This window comes from Peromyscus leucopus, chromosome 3, assembly GCF_004664715.2.
Source record: "Peromyscus leucopus breed LL Stock chromosome 3, UCI_PerLeu_2.1, whole genome shotgun sequence".
NCBI classification, from domain to species: domain Eukaryota; kingdom Metazoa; phylum Chordata; class Mammalia; order Rodentia; family Cricetidae; genus Peromyscus; species Peromyscus leucopus.
The window spans coordinates 75,614,141-75,634,175 of record NC_051065.1 but is presented as its reverse complement, the minus strand read 5'-3'; the positions used below and the strand labels follow the sequence as shown (position 1 = coordinate 75,634,175).

General features: G+C 38.1%; 1 protein-coding gene across 1 annotated transcript; it reads right to left on the bottom strand.

The window, feature by feature from the left end:
- Positions 1-10,047: 10,047 nt before the first annotated feature.
- LOC114710938 (vomeronasal type-1 receptor 90-like) lies at positions 10,048-10,959 on the bottom strand. The gene has a single exon (XM_028895255.1). It carries the CDS (start codon positions 10,930-10,932, stop codon positions 10,048-10,050), a length of 885 nt encoding a protein of 294 aa, XP_028751088.1. The 5' UTR covers positions 10,933-10,959.
- Positions 10,960-20,035: the final 9,076 nt, after the last annotated feature.

Sequence of the window (20,035 nt, the reverse complement as noted above, 5' to 3'; positions counted from 1 at the left end):
CAGTTAATGTGAAAAGTGAAAAGACAACCCACAGAATGGGAGAAAAATCTTGGCCTGCTATATATCTGACAGAATATATATATATTTCTGTGTATATAAAATTTCTGTGTATATAAAATATACACAGAAATAAGAAACTAAAAAAGAAATCACACAATCCAATTAATAAATTGGCTAATGAAATACACAAAGAATTAATATAATTCAATAAATACATAAATAACTCAATTTGATACTAGATTGTAAACAGGTTTTTTCCAGTAATATAAACTGTCAACAGTTGCATGAAAATGTGCACAATAATACTCATTATTATGGAAAGGCAAACCAAAACAATATGGATATTACTTCACATATATTAGAAGGATTTGAATCAAAATCTCAACAGATAACAAGGGTTAGGAGAAAAAGGAATACCCATTCATTTTCCATGAAAGGATGCAGGCATTGTGTGAAAAACTATTGTGGTTCTTCACATAGATTCAAAGTAGAATTACAAAAATCAAACTAAGATTCCATTTTGTGAACATATATGCAGGACATTAAATTTATATCCCAAAGAAATAATTGCATTATTCATGAGAACTCAAATATGAAAATATATATATGAATTTGTATATTATTGATGGCAAAATATCATGAATAATATGATGTATACCATATAAATTATTAATAAAATTATATTTTCTTTTGGTATAAATATAAACAGACCTATAACCCCAATGGATTAGAAGCAGTAATTATGTCTCCCAACAAAAAAGAAAAGAAAAGAAAACCAGAAAAACAAAAAAACCAGGGCCAGGGCCAGATGATTTTAGCACAAAATTCTCCATGACTTCCAAAAGGACGTTAACCCCATGTCTTGGCCTGAGTTCTATTGCTGTGAAGAGACACCATGATCTTGAAAACTCTTGTAAAGGAAAGCATTTAATTGGGGCTTGCTTACGATTCAGAAATTTTTTTCCATTTTTGTCTTGGTGGGGAGCATGGTGCCATGCAGACATGGTGCTGGAGAAGGTGCTAAGAATTCAACCTCCAGTTTCACAGGCAGCAGCAAGAGAGTCATGGGGCCTGGCCTGGGATTTCAAAAGCTGGAAGCCCACACCCAGTGACACACTTCCTCCAAAAATGCCATACTTACTCAAACAAATAGTACCACTCCCTAAGCATTCAAATCTATGAGCCTAATGGGTCCATTCTTACTCCAGCCACACCTCACAAAACTCTTCAAATTATTCACCAAATTTCAAAATGAAGGAACACTGCCCAATTCTTTTTTGTGTGTCCAAGTTAACCTGATATATAAACTACTTAAGGACCCAATAAAGAAAGAGAATTTAGATCAATTTCCCTTATGAACATAGATGCAAAAGTTTATCGCTAAATCACCTGCAAACCTAATCCAAGAACACATCAAAAAGATCATTCACCATGATCAAGTAGGCTTCATCCCAGAGGTGCAGGTATAATTCAACATACATGAACTGATAAAGATAATAGAACATATAAACAGACTGAAAGACAAAAACCTCATGATCATCTCATTAGATAAAGAAAAGGCCTTTGACAAAATCCAAAACCCCTTTATGAGAAAAGTCTTGGAAATATTAGGGATACAAGGAACATAATTAAACATAATAAAGGCAATTTATAGTGAGCCCATAGCCAACAGCAACTTAAACAGAGAGAAACTTAAAAGAATTCAAGTAAAATCAGAAAGAAGACAAGGATACCCACTCTCTCCATACCTATTATATATATAGTACTTGAGTCTATCTTAGAGTTCCTATTGCTGTGAAGAGACACCATGGCCATGGCAACTCTTATAAAGAAAAATGTGTAATTGGGGTGTCTTGCTTACATTTTCAGAGGTTCATTCCATTATCAGCATGGTGGGGAGCAGTATGGTGGCATGCAGGCAGACATGGTGCTGGAGAAGTAGCTGAGAGTCCTACATCTTGCAGGCAACAGAGTCAACTGAGTGTCACACTGAGTGAAGCTTGAGCAAAGAAGACCTAAAGTCCTCCTGCACAGTGACACACTTCCTCTGACAAGACCACACCTATTCCTCAAGGCCACACCTCCTGATAGTGCCACTCCCTTTGGGATTATGGGACCTGATTACATTCAAACTACCACAAAGTCTTAATAGAGCAATAAAATAACTGAAGGACATTGAGAAGATACAAATAAGAAAGAAGTCAAAGTATCTTCGTTTGCACGTGCTGTGATAGGGTGACATTAGTCTTAGTTTTTGATTTTTTTACATCTAGAATGAACTGTAACCCAAAATGACCGGAGACACTTGTGCAATGTTTTTCCTTAGTCATTAGAAGTTGGTTTTTCCCACTCCTAATCTGCATCTTTGAGGTAGGAAGATCCATCTTTACTCTGGACCACACCTATACTGCAGCTTATTTAAAGGCCACGGAAAAGGGAAGCATGCTCTCTTTGCCTACTTGCTCTTGTTCTTTCCAGAAAATCCATTCTTTCACTGGCATTAGAGACTACGTCTTTAGGATTCATCATATACCAAAGAGCAGCTGACACATTCAGCCTTGTGGATTGAACAACTACTGGATCTGTGGACTTTCCTGTGGTAGGCAGCAATCATTGGATTAGTTGGACCACAGTATATAAGCCATTCTAATAAATGTGCTTTCTATATAGAATATATTCATTCTATATGTTCTGTTCTCTAGAGAACCCTGAATAATACAGATTATACTACATGACTCTAGTTTACTGGTTCTCAACCTTCCCAATGCTGTGACCCTTTAATACAGTTCATGTTGTAGTCACCCCTTCAATCATAAAATTATTTTTGTTGCTACTTCATAACTAATTTTGCTACTGTTATGAATCATAATGTATATATCTAATATTTCTTAAGATCTTAGGTGACCCCATGAAAGGGTCATTCAACCCTAAAGGGGTTGTGATGCACAGCTTGAGAATCACTGTTCTAAAACTACCACCAGGAAATTTCTACAGCTGCTAAACACTTTCAGCAAATTAACTGGATGCAAAATTAATTCACAAAAATAAGTAGCCTTGCTGGCTGGAAGTGGCACACACCTTTAATCCCAGCACTTGGGAGGCAGAGTCAGGTGAATCTCTGAGAGTTCAAAGCCAGCCTGGTCTACAGAACAAGATCCAGGACAGGCACCAAAACTACACAGAGAAATCTTGTCTCGAAAAATCAAAAATAAATAAATAAATAGCCTTTCTATATATTACAAATGGACTGAAAGAGAAATCAAGAAAACAACACCTTTCACAAGAGCTTCAAATAATATAACTTGGGTTAACTCTAACCAAGCAATGAAAGACTGGTGTGATAAAAATTTTAAGACATTGAAGAAAGAAACTGAAAAAGATATAAGCAGATAGAAAGCTCTCCATGTTCATGGATCATTGGGATTAATTTAGTAAAAATGGCCATCCTACCAAAAGCAATCTACAGATTCAATGCAATCCCAATCAAATTTCCAGCACAATTTTCACAGAACTTAAAAAGACAGTTCTCAACTTCATATGTGTTGCTTGGATCCTAAGGGCTCCCACGGGGGAGGGGGTGAAAAGGTGTGGCATCAACGACACAGACACCAGACACCAGGAGTCCATTGAAAGCAAATACCAAACTCATTTACTCAATAACAGGGAAGGCCTTATGTACCCTCCTCCCAGCAACCAGTCTGTGTTGTCATTCCTCATTGACTGGGCACAATCAGAAACTCTGACAGCAACTGTTGCTAGGTCCTCAGGCATACTTGGCATGATCAGGAACTCTGACATCGACTAGGAACTCTGAGAGCTCCTGTTGCTAGGCCCTCAGAAAGACTCCACGAGTACATTGTGTGAATGCCTTGGCTACTGGTGTGAGCCAATTTCCTCGACCCTATGAGCCTGTCCTACTACACATATGGAAATACAAAAACAAAAAAAATCCACAGGATAGTTAAAACACTACTGAATAATAAAAGAACTGCTGGAGGTATTATTAATTCCAAAGATGGTAAGAGAAAGTCCCCTGACCGAAATCATCGTGCTCAAATAATAAAAACAAACAATTGATTAAAGCAAGCTTTTTAATTCATATACATATGACACCTCTCCCTATGATCAGCATTGGATGTAAGGAAGACAAAGCCTTTATAGCTCAAGGTTAGGGGCTTTCTAAATAGCCGATTTTGTGGGCAAAATAGGCCAGGTTACAGGAGCAGAACATAAGTTAACAAATAAATCCCTCCAGAAACAAAGACATGGTTGCAAGGTAGGTATAGTAAGGTAGTTATAAAAAGGTAGCCATACCAACCATTTTGAAACAAAGTTAGGATTTCAAGATGGTTATAAACAACTTGTTGAAACAAAGACATGATAGGCATTCCTGGAACAGGCAGGAGAGAACCATTTGTAGTTAAGGTTTCAGGTGACACATAGCCCAATCTTTGAGAAACAGAGGTTTAATCATAGACAGGAATGACCCTGTTCCTCTTTACTGTAAGGTAGCTTTTAAGCCTAAGATGGAGACAGGCTGGTTCTTTAATAGCATCATTCCCAATCTCAAGTTGTACTAGAGAGCTATAGTAATAAAAACAGCATGATATTGTCACAAAAACAGACACACTGATTAATGGAATCTAATTGAAGACCCACACAGAAATCCACATACCAATGGACATCTGATTTTTGATGAAGAAATCAGAAATGTACACTGGAAAATAGTATCTTTAACAAATGATACTGGTCAAACTGGATGTCTGCATGTAGAAGAATGCAAATAGATCCATACTTATCACACTGTACAAAACTCAACTCCAAATGGATCAAAGACCTCAGCATAAGGCCAGATACACTGAACCTATTAGAAGAGAAAGTTGGTAATAGCCTTGAACCCATTGTCACAGGAAAACCTTTCTGAACAGAATGTTGATTGCACAGGCACTAAGAACAGCAATTAATAAATGGGCCCTCATGAACTAAAAAATTTCTGCATGGCAAAAGTCACCATCATTTAGAGAAATTAGAAAACTACAGAATGGGAAAAGATTTTTACCAACTACATAACCAATAGAGGGCTAATATCCAAAATATATAAAGAACTCAAAACATTGACATTAAGAAAACAAATAACCTAATTTAAAAGTGGGGTACAGATCTAAAGAGAGAATTCTCAAAAGTGGAAAATCAAATGCCTGAGAAGCACTTAAAGAATGTTTCAACATCCCTAGTCATCTGGGATATGAAAATTAAAGCTACTTTGAGATTTCACCTTATACAGTCAGAATGGCCAAGATGAATAACACAAATGACATTTTATGCTGGCAAGGTTGTTGGCTAAGGAGAATACTCATCCATTGTTATTGGCAGCAAAAACTTGTACATCTTCTATGGAAACCAGTGTGGTGGTTCGTCAGGTAGTTGGGAGTAGAGCAACTTCAAGATTCACCTATAGCATGATTGGGCATATACCCAGAGGGCACTTTATTCTACTACAGACACTTGCTTATTCATAATACCCAGAAATTGGAAACAACCAGATGTCCACTGACAGAAGAATGAATAAAGAAAATATGGTACATTTACATAATAGAACATTACTCAGTCATTAAAAGTAATGAAATTTTTAGCCAAAGGGATGAAACCAGAAAAAGTCTGTGAGGTAACACAGACCCAGAAAGACAAACATGGTTATGTTTGCTTATATTTGGATTTGAGCTATTAAGTCATTGATAATCCATATAACCACAGAGGTTAGGCATAAAGCTAGGGAAGAGGGATCAGGAGATCTCATTAGGAAGGGAAAATAGAACAGATAGTTATGGATGGATGAGGAAGGCTGAAAGGGGGAACCAAATGGGAAAGGGGAGGGAGAAGAGGGACAAGAAGAGAGTATAGGGAGGGATAGCTAAAACTAGGGAACATTTAAGGGATCATGTGGAGAACTTAAAACAGAAGAAGCTTCCTAAAGTGTATACATATATGAAAGCAGTCTAAATGAAATCACCAAATAACGGGGGTACTGAACCCCAAATTAAATCTCTCAACACCAAACGAAGCTTCCAGTACCAGGAATAAGTTACATCTAACTGAGCTGTTGGACAAAGGGACTTCATGAGGATCTGAAAACAACCCAGGGAATTGTCAAGGCTGTTGTCTGCTCTCTACAAACTGATCCTGAGGTCAACAGCTATGCCGGGGACCAGCCTCAGCACTTTTGGGGGACCGAAGGACAGGATTCCTTGAAGGCACAGTAATGACTCAGAGACAGTGTTCCTGCAAGCTGAGGTCACTTCCGGCTTCTGCAGTTGCTAAGTTCCCTCTTTGCTACAGATTCCTTAGCTTCCCTAGCTTCTGCTTTTGCCCTGGTAACCTCAGTCTTTTATTATCATAAGCAAGGGGGAACAGAAAGAAAAGGGGAAATCACCCAATACAAAATGTTCTCATGATTCCAAAGATTATTCTTAGAAAATCACCAATATAATCTTCATTATCTTTTACTAAACACAGGAACTATCCCAGACTTAACACCGAAGCAAGTGTAATCTATTTTTATTATTAATAATTATACAATCTTCTGAGCACTTGACCCAGAGGCTAATAACATGCAATTTCACACACACACACACACACACACACACACACACACACACACTCAAAAAGGTAAAAATAAGAACAGTGGTCAATGTACCAGACAGTCATTTCCTTCTCACACAGCCTGCTCTGACCTCAAGACCCCTGCAGGCACCTAAGTTCCTCCTCAACCCTCTGCAAACACCAAGCCCCATGACTGGTGGGCCACAAAGACCTCAGACAAGAAATCTGTCCCTGCAAGTCAGCAAATTCAGTCCTTCTGTATCCCAACAATTCCAAGGAAGACCTGATCCAATTTGCAGAGTTTCCATGAAAGGACGCTCACCTTTTCTGGCAGCTCATTTTGTTTGTTTGTTTTTCGAGACAGGATTTCTCTGTGTAGCTTTGCGCCTTTCCTGGAACGCACTTTGGAGAGCAGGCTGGCATCGAACTCATAGAGATCTGCCTGACTCTGGTTCCCAAGTGCTGGGATTAAAGGCATGCACCACCACTGCCCGGCCGGGCAGCTCTTTTTAATCTAGGAACACAACAAAATATGTAGCAATCACTCCATCAGTTGCCACATTGTCTCCACACTCCTTCAGGAGGAATAAAAAATATCTGGATTAAAGTTGCCATCTCCCTTTCTTGGTGGAGGCCACTATTTTCCTCATATTCCAGGTTCCCACACTTTTAGTTTGTCATTCCAACTATATGTTGCTCCATCCACAGGCTTCGGCCAGTACCCCTTAGGGACTCAAGTTTACACAATGTCCTTGGAATATCCTCAGAAACTGAATTATTCATCATGGCTAATTTGAGTCCAGTGTGTTGACACACATCATACCATGTGCTATAGTTGACCACACATTCGGTACAGTTTATCCAAGCCTGAAAAGCTTCCCCAGGCTGCAGATTCTTTCCCATGAACTGTATAACTTCCTTAACCCCAGCCTGGATGATCATCTCTGTATAATTTCCTGTGAAATTTACTTCACTCCTTTCCTGTATCACAGAAATCACCACTGATCTAGGAACACAGAACATGAAGATCAGATAGAAGAAAAAGACTAGTATTACAAGAAGGATTTATACAGAGGAGGACATGACATGTGCATGCCATAAAGAATGACCTTGGGACACAGGCATTTCTGCCGTGGCCCTCTAGAGGGGATGCGAAGGGGAACACACAGAGGATTGATGGTGCACAATCTTGGGTCCCCTTTTCTCCAATCTCTGCTGGCAGCATGTCAGCCATCTTATATGCAGTCCCTGGCACACCTACACATCTAATTGAACTCAAAGAATTCAAGCGGGGGGCAATCTAAAGCCTTCACCCCTACAGATTAGAGTTCATGGTACTGGAAGGTAACATGGACACTACAAAAGAGGAAAAGTAAAAACCAACCCAGCTGCAGACCCTTCAAACTACAATGGTGTCCTGCCTGTAATATATGCTAGTACAATAATGGCACAAACTTGTGAGGATAACCGACCAATATCTGATTTGATTTAAAGCATGGAATTCGTACTGGACACTGCTTGCATGGTGAAGAACCTGATTCTGAATAGGCCAAGGGACAAAGGAGAAAATCAAATACTAGTGTTCTACTAAAAGAATGTAGCAATAAAATGACTCCAAATGACACTCTGCTGGGCTCATAGGTTTGTGTCCTGAGCAGCCATCATCAGAGAGGCTTCTCCCAGAAGCAGGTGAGAACAAAGACAGAGATCCACAGCCGGAAAATGTGCAAAGAGTGAGAGACCTTGAAAACCTCAGCCCTATACTGGATCTCTCCATCAAAATCTTCCCCTCAAGGCCCAGAGAATTCTTTAGAAGTAGTGGTAGAAAGACTGGAAGAGCCAGAGTAGTTGGAGGACACCAAGAAAACAAGGTCTTGTAAACAAAGCACAACAGACACACGTGGAAACTCAGAGACTATGGCAGGATGCACAGGTCTGAACCAGATGGGCTCCTGGATAGAAAGAAGTGGATACATGCCCCCATCCCACATCCGGAAGCTGTCTCCATTTGATAAACACTGGCAGGTGAAACATTAGTTTTCGCCAATGAGTCCCACTGGGGAAACAAACCACTCTTAAGGGAAGGCCTCATGCCCAGCAGCAGATTGTCAACACCAAATGAACTCAATGGAATCTACAGGCTCTTTGCATTTACATATACATATACACATATATATTATGACTTCTGCTTTTGTGTTTTTATGACATTCCTATGTGTGAATTTCTGTTTCTATATCTATATGTGATTCTTGTGCTTTTTCTTTGGCTCTTTTTCTTCCATTTCTTTTGTCTTACTCTGATTTGTTTATATTTGTTTTATCTTGTTGTTTATTTTATTATTATTGCTCAGATGCTTGGTTGTTTTCTAAGGAGAGGCAGAAATCTGGTTGAGAGGAGGAGAGGAAGAACTGAGAGGGGTAGGGGAGCAGGAAACCCTAATCAGAATATATTATAAGAAAAATAATCTTTTTCCAATAAAAGAAAAACACAGCATTGAAATGGTGGAGTCTGGTGGTGAACAGTTCTAATGCCAGAGCTGGGGAGACAGAGACAGGAGAAGAACTGGGGCTACCATCTTGGCCTATTGGGTGAGCTCCAGGTACAGTGAGAGATGCTCTCTCAAAATAAAGATGATTGGCACATGAAGAACAAAAGGGAAGGTGGTCTCCTGGTCTCCATGTGCACATGCACACATTTCCTTCATCCGTGAACACTCACATGCACACACACACTCACAAAAGCCACACGGCACATCATGTACGTATGCATAAACAATTTTTAGTACCGATGATTTTCAGTAAGTTTGGATGATATGAAGTGCAAATAAACAGGCTAATGAAATTTTCATACAAGACTATTTAAGTAACTGTGGGTAAAAAATGGAATATTCAAATTCACACTATTTTTATGATCCAGAGAAACTGTACTTAGGAAAGAGAATTAAAGCTACAATAGGATAGTTAAACTATTTTCAGTAGCTGAAAGTAGATTAAAATCCCTCCCTTTGAGTAACTTCGGCATCAATGGAACATTGATGATATAAAATAAGAAGGGGGAGAGTAAGGGACTCCCTGTGGAAGTATCGACTTGTGGTGTACAATGAACCTAAAGAACTCTGCATCACTCGGCAGTAGAAATGTCATCAGAATGTACATTCATGACACCACAAACTTTATTTAAATATAGGAAGAATCTTGGTTTGCTACTTGAACAATTTAACAGTTTAAGAAGAATCTGTGTTTTTTAAAAAAAAATAATTGTGCCAAAATGACTCCTCACAACCATCTGTATATCCAGGGGGGAAATGACCTCTTCTGACCTTCGTGGGGACCAGGACACATGCATACAAGCTGACACAATACTCATAAACATAAATAAAAATAAATAAATCGTTTTATTAAAAAATGAGATAATTTATAGTTTTTAAAAAATTTGGTGGCGCACTCATTATATCTTTTTCAGAATATTGGTTATTCTGTTATCAGAACTGATTTGTACCAAAGGAGTAATTGTAGGATAGGCATTCATTACAAACTTCTGAACAGTCAGGATGACTGGGTTGTACTTCCATAACAGGACTGAGGTGTATGAGATGATGAAGTCCACCCAGTACATGACCACAAAGAAAACCACCAGCAGCAAGATGGTCTGGGTGGCCCTCTGCTCAGGGGACACTCTCGGGTGGCTGATGCTGTGAAGATGCTTGCATTGCCTCTGATGTCTAAACAAGATGATCACCATGTATGCACTTGTGGTCAGCATAACTCCTACAAGAAAGACATCTCTGGAGATGGTCACTGTTGAAGACAGTGCACTAATGATGTAGTTCTTGGGGAAGATTGAGCAATATTTGGTGACCTTCATCTGGTTGCTCTCACTCACATTGGTAAAAGCACCAACATAGAAGATCCACCTACTACTGAATGACAAATTGAAAGACCAGAGGTAGAAGAAAGCATAGATTGTGTATGTTTTTAGTTTATGTTTAAATTTTGCCAACAAAGAGGTACTGGGACTGATAGTGACAGCCTGGAACACACTCAGGAGGCAGGTGATGCAGATGGAGAGGCCTCTCATTGCTCTGCTCATGTAAAAAGTTGTCTTACATTTGAAGTCATTATCAAATTTCAGTGACTCAAGTATGTCTGTAAGCCAAAGGTCCCCTCCAGTGAGGACAATCACTATGTGGACGAAGGTCAGTTGGCAGGAGATCAGGTCTGTGGGCTTAGGTCTGTGCCAGAGGATTATGACAGTGTAGAAAAAAAGGAGAAACATATTGGCTAGAACTCCAAGTACAGATTGGAAATAAAGGATATTGTTTAATGTGGCCATATATGCAAAGTGTATTCATCTCAGCATTGTAGTGGAAGCATATTTCATATATCTGGAAAAAATAATATTTATCAAACTTATGATTCACTTGTCAGTATGTCTATTATCATCATTCTGTTTTACTTACCAATTTTATTAACCTGTCTCTTTAACTTTCGATGTTCCAGACTGGACAACATATACTTCTATATACTTCTCCATGTATCTACCTATATATATATATAGCATACTAGAGATGATAAAGGCATTTATAGTCAAATCCTAATCAGAACACACACTTTGTGTGCCTGTATTGCACTTAGGTGTCATGCCTTAGAAATCCAATCCTATTGATTTACATTGCCTCATTATATAGTTAACACCTAAAACAATAGTGATGAACACAGAATATTAATCGCATTTTTGCAAACAACTAAAACTTACATTGACCTGCAAAATAGTCATAAAAGAAACCAAAAGAGTGAGGTAAGTCAGTCTCACGTTGCATAATTTTAATATGCTCTATTTTTATAGATACTGAAAGTTATGCTTGACTCATAATTGTAATGGAATCACAGTGAAAATTCATGATAATCCTACTATTTTAATCAGCAAAATGTTAGTCTTTGTTCATATGTTCCTTTTTTTATGTCCCTTATACTATGAAGTATTACATCCCCAGAATCCAAAATTAAAGACATAGATACATTTGGAGACATATATTGCACTTTCCACACCTTGTTAATTGTGTAATCATTAATTATAATTATAAATGATCCTAACTGTCTCCCAGGGTAGCTCCCATCCCATCACCTTTGGAACACTCCACTTCAGGATTAAAGAACTAACTCCCAGCTATCAAGAGAAACACTGCTTTTACTGTTTTTTTTTTTTTTTTTTTTTGGTGGGGTAAATCATTAATAGTATGATTCTTTATGATTATTTTCTCTTTTCACCTTCTAACTTTTTCAGCGATCCATATTGTCATTTTATCTACCTACCTCCTTCTTTTATATTGATATCCCCTCCCTTTAACTTAGAACCTCCCATTTTCTCATTTTCCTGATTAGATCACTTGTGTCCTGCTACTCAGCTGTACCTTCCTCCCACCTTCTATATTTACTTCCCTCCTCCCTGCTAAGGACTCAACCTTCGCCCGTTTCCCTGAAGAGATCACATGTACCCTGCCCTTCTCCTCTCTAATTCTCTGTGCCCCACCCCATCCTGGCCATGGTCCCCTTTTGCTCTGGTGTCTGTAGTTACTGCAGGCTACATACTCACATCTGAAGATGTGGAGCTAGGAGCCTCCAAGAGGAGAGAACATGCGACTAAGACAAACACTATTTTCAACACACTGGGAAAAACGTGAACTTGCCAAAGATGACCATATAGTGATCCAGTTTTGGAATTTCTGTTTTAAAAGAGATTCCTTCCCATGCCGTGGAAACCAAGGCCCCAGTGTTATCAGAGTTCATCAGAACCAGACAGTGTTTACAGTTCCACTCAACAGTCTCACCTTTGTTAGTTTTTTGGGCTGGTTACCAGTGTCATTATTTTATCAAATTACTACAATTCAGTACTTTAAAATTAGCTTCATGATAAAGAAATAGAAAACTGTTTCACTGACTCAGATTCTTGTGAGAAAAAGAGTGCCCAAATGTATTGTCAAGCTCACTACCATATCCCATGTATACAAATTAATGCATGCCTGTATGTATAGAAATAATGCAGAAGTTAATCAAACCACCCTATAACATTCCCATGAATATGATACCATAAATCACACATTTTATATTTACATGATTTTTGCTCTTGAAAAGCTTGATCCAGTAAAGGTATAGACTCACCCCAATTGCCAGAGACAAACATCTGATTCTCCCACCAATATACATTTGCGGTAGCTGCACTGTGATGCTCTGTGTTTATAAAAGCTCCAGGATACAAGCTGGAGAGATAGCTCAGTGGTTCAGAGTATGTTTACTCTGTAAATGACCTGGGTTAGATTCCCAGCCATGACATGGAAGCTCATAACCATCTGTAACTCTAGTTCTAGGTGAGCCATTGTCCTCTATGACCCAAGCATGCAAGTGGCATACAGACATATATGCAGACAAAACACTCATATATGGAGAATAAAATAAATAAATCTTAAATAATAAATCTTAAATAAATAAAAGCTCCAGCATAACACTTTATTCAAGCCTTGGTCTTCAAACTGAAAGATTTAGAGTTCAATTCTAATTTTAAAATTGAAAATGGACAAACCATATCTGTAAAATTTTTCATTAATTATACATCTGTAATTTATCAATATAGCACATGTATTATAGGTAATATAAAAAGATGATAACATAAGGTAAAAGGTAGTAATCTAAAATGTTTTCTCCTTAGCCCAATGATATAGTCAACAAATATTGATTTGTCAATGTTTATAACTTACAGAAAATGATGCATCTCCTAATTCATCATATGGCATCTTCCTCTGGAGCTCACGTAGCTGAGACCTAACCAGAAAAGACCATAGCTACCATGGCTACTAACTGAGTTGTTAACATACACATGGACCGGAAAAATTATTTGTTTGATTTGAAAAAAATTGCAGTGCTAGGGCATTCCATATCAATTTGTTACAGTATTTAGTTTGAAGTACTAAAACCCAAAGTGTACCCATAAACATTCATAATATGGAGAAGCCATCACAATTAAATTTACCCAGACCTAAAGTTCAAGCAGCCTTCAGGAAGCTGTTTGAAGAGATGTGCAATAATAGAAACCTAGAGCTGCTTCATGCTTAGCTCTACAATATTCTGAGAAAAATCACTTTACCCCTTCATTATCACAGTATTTGGTTTGGAAGAGTCTTATTTTATAAATTTATAGTGATCTTTGTATTCTTCTTGTGGAGATTTAATAAAATAATGAACATAGAAATATACTCGATAAAAAGTATCATTTTTACCATAGTTAGTGAGGAATGACCAAAAGGCAGCAGGAGCGCTCAGAGAGAACACAGAGTGATTGTGTGACTTTCAGGTGACAAGATACATGGTGTTGGCTGGTGCACGGTCCACTGTCAGCAACATTAATACGTCTTCAGGAATCTCAGGAAGGTGAAGACCTTAGCCACTCAAATTAGGGCCATGAAATCTTTATGAAATACATAATACCAGCAGGAATAAATTGCGATTATTTTCTAATAAGGTATTAGTTCTTCGCTATTACCTGATACACAAATAATTTTAATGCATAACTTATTCTTTGGAAATTAGTTTAGCACAGGTGAAACTGGAAACCCACAGACACTGACTAGAACATTACATTCTCACAGTTATGAGCCAGTTTCCCTGAGATGAAGCAGCAGCAGCAGAACGTCACTGCAGACTCTGGGGAAGCCGTCACACCACAGCTGGATCACACGTCACATGGTGTAGTTCTGGGAAAGATATGAAAATGTTCATTCTAAGTGTGTGTGTGTGTGTGTGTGTGTGTGTGTGTGAGAGAGAGAGAGAGAGAGAGAGAGAGAGAGAGAGAGAGAGAGAGAGAGAGAGAGAGAGAGAGAGAGAGAGAATCTAAACCTGTAGTTCAGGTTCCATCAAACTCACAATGCTCCTACCTTAGCCTCCAAAGTGCTGGGATCACAGGTGTGTGCCACCACACCTGCCTTCATTCTCCATTTGAGTCTCCTGTATGCCTTAGTAAATGAGATCCCAACAAAGTAAAAATGGACTCATGGCACTCGGCAGCTGCATTAAATTGACTTGGCATTTTTTATTAATGCATATTTATAGGCAATTGTATTCTGTAACTATTAGGGATTTTGATACTATTCAAGAATTGAAATTAGTTTTTCATTGCTAATGAAAAGCTTATTCAATATTATATCAATGTCAATGTTACAAAGTTCAATTTATAAACTTGAAATATTAAAACTTAATTTATTTTAATTAAAACATTTATAATCAAACTGAAAATTTTCCACTTTACATTTTTGTAAGGATAACTTTACAAGGATTTAATAAATAAGTGAGGTAAGATTTTAGATATTTTTTAAATACCCAGAAAAGATATACTTTATTAGAAATCACTGTAATAGAATAAAGAAATATATGTAAAACTTTTAAAAACTTATTTATACATTCTTAAGAAAATAAGTTGAAAATTTTCTCAGAATTCCTAAGTATATGCAAATTTAACAGAACAGAAAATTACTGATAAACTCTAAATTAGTTAATATTTGTTGTATATTTCTGGCTTAAGTTTCATATGAATAAATGTATAGACAGTTAACATGAGAAAAGTAGTAAAATGACAAGAACAAAATATCATTTCAATGTAAATTAGTATTATAAATGTAGTCCAGCAAACAAATAAATGTGGGTTCTCTGTTTTACTCTCTAATTTTTTTTAGGTATTTCATGACAGGAATGTAAGACTAACACAGTTGGCATTAGATAGATGGAACCACATTTTTAGAATTTTTAGAATATGCACTCGGGAGAATAAGTAGTCTGATATAAGCTTAAATATTCTACTTGGGGCTACTTTTTACATATGTACTAGTGAACAGTCATTGCAAAAAATGAAGGATTTCATGACATTTTCATTCAATGTATAATATTCCCCCTATTAGCCTTTCCTGTCTCTATCCACACATCTGTTAGTCCATGTCTATGTCCTTTACAAATCATTACACTGATATTTTATGTCTACAAGCATCTGTAGTGTATGCTTCTGCAACAGCAGGACTCAAAAATAAAGTTCTAAGCAGAGAACTCTTTATTCATTTTATTACAGAAAATCCTGCTTTGTTCTACCATACATAGCTCTCACTATTAATGAATAGAAAAGCAAACACTCACCTGGACAGACCTCTGATAAACATCAGTGTAGAATGAGCCCTAAGAAGCCGTTATAAAGAAGGAATGTCATCGGCTTATGCCTCTCTAGACCCATAATTATCATGTCATCTGTAGAGGGCACTTCTGATCATGAGGTTGTTAGAAAGTTGTACCATCAAATGGGAAAGTGAACTTCTTAATTCCAGGAGAACAGTGGAGTGGGAACAGCTGAGCTCTGGGTTTCCCATGTGTGAGCTACTCTCCCCAGGCCATATCTGTCTGTGTGGATTAGCTGATCCCAGTCCTTACGGACAAAACAAAAGGAAAATTAACAATATCCCATTTAAAAGAAGTAGAAAAACATTTTCACTTCCCCAAGGTATCCTTCCTACTTCCAAAACATTCCTGATAGCCTCCATACTTACTTGGTAGTGGCTTCAGGGTCTCATCTGGAAATTATCATCAATTTTGCTAAAATTAGAAAATGTCCAACCAGCCACATAACCTTCGACCTATAGTCTGTCCTGCCTATGGGATGTGCTGAGGTAAGGATGGCCTAGAAATTGAGAGAGTGGAAAACCAATGATTCGTCTAGCCTAAAACCCATGGCAGGAGAGTAGGCCCACCCCTGACACTACTGTGATCATCAGGACCCACAGGCTAGTTGACCCAGAGATCTGGGATAGAACCAAACATGACTGGAGAAAAATACATCAAAAATGATGCCTAATGTTATTCTGTTATACACATAGATTGGTGCCTAGCCCAATAGTCATCAGAGAGGTTTCCTCTAGTAACTGATGGAAACAGATGCAGCCCTCAGCTAAACATTAGGCTAACATGAAGAAGAAAAGAAAAGAAAACTTCTACAGCTAAAACCTGTGCTTTTGCTTAATCAAAGGGAAATATTCAAATATTTTCTATGATAACTAAAAGAAACCCCAAAGAAGAAATTTTGCAGTTGCTAGACAGGGACTAAGATATGAAACACACAAAAGATGATCTAAATCGTACCAGAGCTGTGGTGGTTTAAATGAGATATTCCTGAGAGTCATGGACATTTAAACACTTAATTTCCAGTTGATGTTGCTGTATGGGGTGAAGCATTCATCTATTTATTCTTTACTATTAAAAATTTGGAAGTCAGATATTGCAGTAAGAACCTGAATGATCAGAGAAGTGGAGACGTGACTACTGAACACTCTCTCTCTCTCTCTCTCTCTCTCTCTCTCTCTCTCTCTCTCTCTCTCTCTCTCTCTCTCTTTCTCTCTCTCCCTCTCCCTCATTCCTAGATCCCAACATGCTGAGACTCTCTCTAACTCCAGTCCTACTACTGCCTGTGTCTTTCTACCTGTTCTTGCTCTTACAAAACCTCTATGTCTAATTTTGGTCAGCTAGTAGCTAGTTCTACCCTCTGATTCAAAGCAAACTTCATTGTCAGTCTCAGGAGCATCAGAATGTGATCAAATTATCCCACAACATTTCCCCTTTATAGTCTAAATAAAAATGGAAGGTTTTTAATTCTAACACAGTATAATTATATACAACAAGAATAATTATTGGGTAAGAATTACATTCACAATGTCCAGTCCATTTGCATTTAGCAAAACCAGAAAAAGTACTCCATGTTCTCACCTATCCCGGTGAGTCCAAAGTTTTGTACCTAATTTACTTTCTATCCTAACTTGTATTACCACCACAAAACTATTTTTTTTTACCTCAAAACATTTTCTTAGAGAAACAATTTAATTATGTCACTCAACCTTATACACTTTACACTTGTGAGTTTCCCTTTTGAATTTGTTAACAAGGAACACTGTAAATATAACTATCTAGTTTTCAACTCCTTTAGAGACACAAGGAAGATATAATATTACCTGAGTAAACAGGAAGTGCCGAGCAAACAACTTCTAAAACTTTAGAAATGACAAAGCATTTGGCTGCCTGGACAGTCACCGAAGGTTCCTCTGCAACAAAGGGTGCCCTTAAGATTTCATTATGCCTAGACAACAAGAAACAGTATAAAAAAACATGATGCCCACATCTCCATGATGGCCATAACTTCTAATAAATGTGTGATTATAGAATCAGCCTTTTCAGAACTCAAAGATGTTGTCCATTGAAATCCAGAATATGTATCTATGGTGTGGTGTACATTTTTACTTTTTGAGACTCTGCAAAATGAAACACATCCATTTGCCAAATTCATTTCCTTGTGTACCCTTTTGTTATTACCTGCAGGTAGTGGAGTTTCTTGAATTATTTAAGTCCTTATCTACTGGTAAGGTTTGAAATAAATTACTAACTTCTTGAGTTATCAATGTAATTGTGGGCCGTAGCCAGTTAATATCTGACAGCAAATTTTGAAAATCATTAAGAGTTCATAACTGATCTCTCCTGATTTGTACTTTCGGTGGCTGAATTTTTGTAAATCTATTTTATATCATGGGTAATTAATTAATAGAATCTCTTCTTTGTAATTTTCAGGAGCAATTTATAATCACCACCAAGGCAAATTTTTCTTTACCTCTTTAAACACTTTTACTAAGGTATTTGAGTCTGAATCAGCTAGTAAGATATCACTCATTTAAGGGTAAGTCACAGATTGAGGAAGTTTTTTAAGAATTATTTTTAATGGTTGTTGTACAAAATATTGACACAAGGTAGGGCTGCTTAACATCCATTGTGGAACAATTTTCCACTGATATTTTTTGACAGGCTCAGTATTATTATAAGTAAGCACAGTAAAGGCAATTTTTCTCTATCTTGTTTTTGCAAAGGTATAGTTTTTTAAAAAGCAGTAGATTCTTCTCAAATTTCCTCTGTTTGTATGTGAATATTTTCTTAGTTTCATTTATAGGTCTTTCTAAAGATTGTATCTTATCAGCCAATTTTTCATATTTGACTCCAAAATCAAACATATTTTTGTAAGGATAAAACATGAATTACCAAAGTGATAATGATTATAATCAACCTCATGTCAATACCAGGTAAGTTTTTATCCCTTCACTTAATGTTTTTTCATTTTTAAGCCATTCAATATGGAACCATACAGAGAACTAACTCCCTGTATCATAATATTGTTCCCCATTATTAACATGTGGAAAAACTTTAAAAAAAAATAATAATTCCCCCTTAGCACTTCCTGAGGATCTGTCCAGATCTGATGATGATGACAATGAGATGTGAGCCTGGCTGTCACTGATGATGATGACAATGAGATGTGAGCCTGGCTGTCACTGTGGTGCATGGCCGGGCTCCGTGGTGCACGGCTTGGCTGAGGACAGCTGCAGCTGTTTGTCTGTAGCTGGGGGTTGAGAGTGTGTGGTGATGACAAGCATAGTAAAAGGCCAAGAAGGTATCAAGGCAGCCAGTCTGGTGTGGCAGCAGCCTGAAGAGGGCATACAGGGGAAGCCGTCCACCCACAGGGAGGAGTCAACTACCTGAAAAGTGGACATAGGGAGATGTGTGCAAGGAGCCTGCATGGAAGGAAGTGGGGGCATGGGGGCTGCCTGAAGGACAGAGCCAGCTGGCAGTGGGCAGCTAACTCAGATAGCATTTGGTGCCCAGCCACCTGTGGAGTATGGGGCCAGGAACAGCAGCAGCTGGAGGCCACTGTAGAGAAGCTACAACGGGAAAACCCCAGATTTGCACAAAGGGTATGGGGGAAGGGAGGAAAAGGCAGCCATAGTGGCAGCTCCAGCCTTGGGGGCAGCTGCAGCAGCTGCAAAGCCAGTGGACGTGTGATCCTCTGCCCCACATTGGGTGCCAGATGAAGCATTTATCTAATTATTCTTGTTAATAAGAATTCAGGAGTTAGATGTCAGAGTAAGAAGCTGAATGATCAGAGAAGCAGTGGGAACACTGACCACTGAACTACCCCTCTCTCTTGGTTTTGTTTGTTTGTTTGTTTGTTTTTTGTTTTTTCGAGACAGGGTTTCTCTGTGTAGCTTTTGCGCCTTTCCTGGAACTCACTTGGTAGCCCAGGCTGGCCTAGAACTCACAGAGATCCGCCTGCCTCTGCCTCCCGAGTGCTGGGATTAAAGGCGTGCGCCACCACTGCCCGGCCTCTTGTTTTTTGATCCAAAAAAGCCAAGATTTTTCTCTAAGCCCCAGCCTACTACTTCCTGTGTGTCTCTATCTGTGCTTAGTTCTCCAATTCCTCTATGGCTAATTTTTGATCAGCTAGTAGCTACTTAAGCCCTCTGAATCAAAGCAAACTTCATTGCCAGTTTCAGGAATATCAGAATGCAATCAAAATATCCCACAAAAATGGGGATGTTTAA

Excerpts from the sequence above, each read along its gene's own strand:
- LOC114710938 (XM_028895255.1), bottom strand. The coding sequence starts at position 10,932 with ATGGCCACATTAAACAATATCCTTTATTTCCAATCTGTACTTGGAGTT.